This window comes from Diadema antillarum, unplaced genomic scaffold (genome assembly GCF_040938485.1).
Source record: "Diadema antillarum isolate AM-2024a unplaced genomic scaffold, OU_Dant_1.0 seq00000745_RagTag, whole genome shotgun sequence".
In the NCBI taxonomy this organism is placed as follows: Eukaryota; Metazoa; Echinodermata; class Echinoidea; order Diadematoida; family Diadematidae; genus Diadema; species Diadema antillarum.
In genome coordinates, this window is record NW_027271642.1 from 303,615 (window position 1) to 309,614 (window position 6,000).

The 6,000-nt window shown below is 40.8% G+C and overlaps 1 protein-coding gene across 1 annotated transcript; it reads right to left on the bottom strand.

Annotated features, from left to right (window-relative positions):
• Positions 1-859: 859 nt before the first annotated feature.
• LOC139738483 (uncharacterized) lies at positions 860-2,311 on the bottom strand. The gene has a single exon (XM_071649108.1). It carries the CDS (start codon positions 2,309-2,311, stop codon positions 860-862), a length of 1,452 nt encoding a protein of 483 aa, XP_071505209.1.
• Between the last annotated feature and the right edge of the window lie 3,689 nt (positions 2,312-6,000).

Genomic DNA, 6,000 nt, shown 5'->3' on the forward strand with positions numbered 1-6,000 from the left:
GAATATTGGGTAAATTAATGGGATTCGTTTGAAAGAATAATGATATTTCAGAAAAACAGCAACAGCAACAGCAACAGCAACAACAACAGCAACAGCAACAGCAACAGCAACATCAACAACGACATAAGTTTTGCTTGTCTCTGACCATAGATGCAGGGTGTTTCAACTGCACAGAAATATTTATGTAAGCTTCATTTCAAAAGGAACTAAATCTACAATTCCCTGTTGCTAAAGAGTTACCATCAGCGCGTACTGGCTGGACCTCGGAAAGATGAAATCGAAAGTTTAAATCATTCCAGTGAAATACATATTATCACTTTCGCCGCTTTTAAAGTTGGTTCGAGTAGATTTTGGGGTAAACATCACGACATAGGAAACTAAATTTTGATTAGAGGTGTGAATATGATTATAAAACCACCGACATTCAACAGGCATGATATCAAGTATAGCATTATGTACTAGACTACATGTAGTTGATAATCTTGCGATATCATAATTTGGCTAACTGCTCTTTCATTAAAGATATTCTTTGTATAGTGTTATCTTCAATGCTGTAAGATTAATCATATGTAAAGTCATTGCATACTGGTTGTTTGTCTTGAAGTACTTTTGGAGGTTTAGGGTGAAAATTAAACAGCCATTCAAAGTAAAGAAGGGATTTTATTTTCTTTTATATAGAGAGCTGCGGTCTGTGGAGCAATGATACTGGGGCGCAAATTACTCTTTTTTTTCGATACTATCTTGATGAGATATGCAACATTCCGTGAGATATTGGTTTATTAATACAGGAAATTATGGCCTGGCGGTTATCAATACAGTGTTTAATATAAAGTCTTGTACGAAACATGAATACATTATGCTAGAATAGATTGTTCCTAAGGCTTTGCGTCCATATTCGGTTGTTTTTCTGCTGCTCCATTGCCAGCGTGACTACGTCAGTGAAGTCGTTCTTGCTTGACACACGTCTCAAGTATCGGACTTTCTTGATGTCTCGCCGCCATTTTTCCAGGCGTGTGGAGTACTCGTCATCCGTCTCACCTTCCAGCCTCTGAAGCTCATCTTTCGGTATCGCCTTCCTCATTCGTTCTCCCATGCGCTCCATTTTCCGACGTCGGATCTCCTTGCGGAGCTCGGGTAAGTCGGCTGTACCTTTGGAGACGGTCTCGATTAGCTCCTCCTGCGACATGGTGTTCAAAGACACACTCGTGGACTCCGTCACTGCGGGAAAGAGGAGTTGTTTCTGGGCGAGTTCGCGATCGCGCTTCACCATCTCGCCAATGTCACGGAGCAGCGCTTCTTTGCGGCGTTGAAGATGCAGGAAATGCATGTCGTTTTCGACAACCATCATCCTGCGCAGATCGACTCGAGTCTTCTCTCGCTTCAGCGCGTCAATGGCGTCGTGAAAGACGTTATCATTGCTGCCTTTCGATGACGTGGTGTTGGTGGTCGAGTTCGGTGAGAAAGACTGGATATCCACACTATGCGATCGACTGCGCATTGCTTCTTGCTTACGTTCCTCATGGCAAGAAAATGACGAGCGCATCGACAATGAAGAAGACGACCGATGACGATGATCACCACCAGAAACGGATTTCGACGTTCTGGATAACGTCCTTTTCCGCTCTGATCCAGTGTTACCACTCGAAATCCTAGATACGAACATATCACCATTTTGTTTCATTTCATCTTTCGCTAATGGATACGTTTTGCTGAGACTCAGACCAGGTGCCCTATCACTCCAATTTATTCTTGACTTTGGTGCGCTTCGAGAGTTTCTCTCCGGCTCTGCTCCCATGTTAACCTGTTTCATCGGGGGACTGGATCGATGTTTCTCGGTTTCAGTTCCGGCAGAATTGCGAGAGCGGTTATGACCATAGAACGATGTCGACCTCTCCACCCCGTTTATCGAGGACTCGATAGAGAGGGAGCTAGGACGACTACTGTCCTCATCACCGTCATCGTCCTCGTCATCATCATCATCATCATCCTCACTGGCGGACTCTCTGTAGATGACCTGGACATCGCAGCTCTGCGTTTGCTGCCTCGTCCGACTCCTCCTCTCGTTCTTCTCGATCTCGACGATCTGGGGCATCGTCAGGTGCGACTTCAAGTGCGACATGCGCTCCTCGCGCTTTTCCTGGCGAGATCGGAGGAACTTCTCGTTGAGAGACATGAGTTTGAGGAAATGCTCCCTCTCCTGGTCGAGGCTCTTCCACACGATATGGAGCGATCGCTTCTGCTGGTTCTTCATCGTGATGCTGTTGCCCAGCGACTGAGTTCGGGACGTTGACGCCGGCTTTTTTCTCTCCATGGTGACTTAGAGAATGATTCTCAATGCATTCAAATCGGTCAAAGTGATCACTGAACTATAACGTGATATTTGAATCGAAAATTGATATTTCATTTTGTCTGTAAGTAATAAGTTTTCGGGTTATCACATTCTGGTGGGATACGGTCACGTCCAAGAAATCATTCTAGACGTCTATCACGTGGAAGGAGAACTGATAATGATGATGATGAAGAATCGAAATAACTTGCTATCAACACTGTTCCGAATGGAATGTACTTGTTGAATTATCGAGCCACTATACAGCCACATCCATTCACGTCGTTAGCGGATCGTGTGTTGGACAGCCCTCCGAGCGCGCGAAGGTCACCGCCAAGCAGGTAGCTATTGTTCCCAGGACACGCACCATCGACCACGCAACAAGACACAGAGGAATGTTTTCGACGCAGATGACAGAAAGTTCCAGCTCAAAGTGTAGACTACTAGGCAGCCATGCTGCTAACAACATCCCACACTTTCGCTTCTTTAATCTGATAATGGGGGTTATAATGTAATATTTAATATCTAGCCCAGAGAGTTTGAATTAATTAATTTCCTTGATGGAACAATCGATCAGGTGGTTTTGCGCAGACGATTCGTAATCACATAAGAACGCGAGAATAGCGAGGTATAGCAAGCATGTCACATGAGGTTTCCTTGGTAACCATCACAGGTTTGGGTTGAGTGTATAACTACACTGGGTGCCTTGATTGTTTTATATTTGGTCACTGGATATCCATGCTTCTGATTGTTTATTCACCTCACCAAGGAGGGCGGGTCAGAACGAATTGGAAAACAGAAAATTGAGACTTCGACGAGAGCCTGCGTCGTCCTCGATGATCTGGATGTCGACTGGGTCATTGGTGTCTATCTAGTCCGATTAGTTTTCAATCGAGGATGAACGAAGAGATGGAATTTGATCACGTTGTTTCTTTCGAAGGAATGACGTCATGCCCCTGTAAAACAGTAAGATATTAAAGAAAGAACACTTATGAAATACTTCTACATAATGTATATCAAGAAAATAAACAACTGCTTTATCACATAACTGTAAATCTGTGACAAAAGATATGAGTATACATGTATGAAAAAGTATGATTCATTGAATTCTGAAGAGTCGAAAGTCCTAATGTTATTTCATCCCTCACTGTTTCTATACTCACGTCGACGATGAGAGTTTTTTTTTTAAATTTTTTTTTAGGAGACACGGTAAGAAATGCACAAGATGTATGTATTCATGTCACTTGGTTTGCTTCCATTTTCACATTATTTCATCAATTTTTTTTTTCAGTTCACGGAAAACATTGATAAAGACTACAAAACTGCATTAGAATTCCTAACTTATTTCACAAGATAGCTCAAGCAATTCCAGAAGAATGACAACACACATACTGGTGATAAATGTTAGGGTGAGAAATTCAACAAGTAAATCAAAAAAGGAAATTCCATCCTAAAAATAGACATCACACTGAATATGAAAGAAATTCACATATAGCAGTCTGTATAGTGGTTACCATAATAAAAGCATAAATGGTGGAAGACATGGCAGTTACATTATTAAATCATCAAGTGAATATGACATTTGACATGGTATGCACACGGACAAGCAATGCATAAAGGCAATTGAAGTCCAAATTTAGCGGAAATATATTATGGCTATTGGCTAACAGACTACAACCAGAAAAATTCACAGAAAGCAACTGGAGCGTGTAAAAATTCTTCCAACTGAATTTCTCGTGTTTACATTAAAACGGCGTCCCTGAAATGAACGATGTTTGGCTCGCGTTATTGCAATCGCATACATTTCATGTTATAATGTAACGTTTCGTGCCATTTCATTCCTTTATTATACAACAGCAAATGGCTAATGGAAGTCGTTATTACAACTGGCTTTGAAATGGTCCCTCTCGGAAGGTAATTGAACAGTTTATTCAGACTGAATCCAATTTGTTACCATGAGGCAATGTAGATATCAGTATCCGCTGAACTCCTCAACACATTTTTTTCCATATCTGAAGTGAAGATACTCATCGACGAAAAAAGGTCGCTTTAATTTATCGCACTATCACTGAATTACATTGCCATTGTATATAAACGAGGCGTCATTAGTAATGAAGAAAGTTCGTGGTAAACGCAAAAGTTTAGACCATTAGGTTTTAGATCGGATTCTGTATTTATGAGTTGGTGTTGTTTTAATGATTTCTTCTGACGTAAATAAGCATTGAATTGATCGTTGTTTTAGTAGTAGCCATGATAACAAATCATGGGCGTACATACTCGAGCAGGATTCGAACCTACGACCTCCTGATCACCGGACAGGCGTCACCGGACAGGCGTCCACTATACCACCGAACTTCCGCCCAACAGCAAGCGTTGGTTCTCATCCTCTAGCATGCAGCGGGTACTGCGTGATTATTCAAATTCATTCTTATTTACGTCGATGTAGGGCAATTTGTCAATCAGTTGCAATGAAAACATCTCGACGGAAAAAAATGATGAATTTGAATGATTTCTACTGAGTTGGTGTTTTCAGTGATTTTATGATCGGATTTGTATGCCCATCAGGCTTGTTATATTCTCAGCAGAAAATGACAAAGTAAACTGAGTATGGTGCTTTTGACCATAACACAGAATTTGCTCCCAGTAAAAAGTTGAAGGAGGCGAATCTAGAGAACATGCAAGAATCTGAAAACCTGAACTTAACACAGACGAGTAGTAAGGAAGTTGTGACCACTGAAATGTAATTGTCAAATTATGACAGGAAAATGATGCCCCAACACACAACAGCCGTGTCGGTCGCATTACTTGTCAGTATTCGCAAACTACCCTTCAATAATTTGAGCTTTTTCTTACCCATTCTCAAACACGCGGGAAATCATTTTTATCTGGAGTCACCTAGCACACACTACTTGGCACGTGCAACATCCTTATCGTAACCAATGTACTTGATAATGTAATCTGTATTTTACACATGCTGACATTAACGGGGAACGATTAATGTGATGTTAACCACGAACAAACAGTCGTACGAAGTGAAAGACACGATAAGGCGACAATAGCAATGTGTACAATGATAAGGGAGGTTGTAAATCATGTCCTAAAGTATAAAGTCATTGTGCACATCTCAATTCATAATACACGCATAGGGATGCTATAATTACGTCTTCTAATGCATTTGTCCCTGAAAGTCGAAATTGCGTTGAACATTTAGCACTGCTAAAAAACTTTCAGAAAAGTTTTTTACCATTGTGAGCTTTAGATTAGGTTACATTGACATTTGCTCTCTTCCAGATATTAATATTTAAGGGAGTAATAATGTCATATATTCATTAAAAAGAAAGGAAGAAAACATATATTCAAGTTTGACGGCCACTGAAGTATCTCTTGTGAATGATGTACGATCGTGCAGGTGTATTATAAAGAGCCCTTTGAAGAGGATCACCCTTATCATGCTTATTGCAATTATGCTTTTTCAAAACTTGTAATTATGCCGACCCGTTTTATGTGCGAAATTCCCTAGATATTGCAAGTTATAGAGCGAACTAATAAAACAAATGTGATTTAAAACCAAACCGAACCCCCATATGTCAGTCTTATCTACACATTTGAATCTATTGGGTTGTACAAGTATATTGCCACGTTTGGATTATCGCTTCATTTGATTTTGTGTCACT

Coding starts and splice junctions, on each gene's coding strand:
- LOC139738483 (XM_071649108.1), bottom strand. CDS start 2,311: ATGGAGAGAAAAAAGCCGGCGTCAACGTCCCGAACTCAGTCGCTGGGC.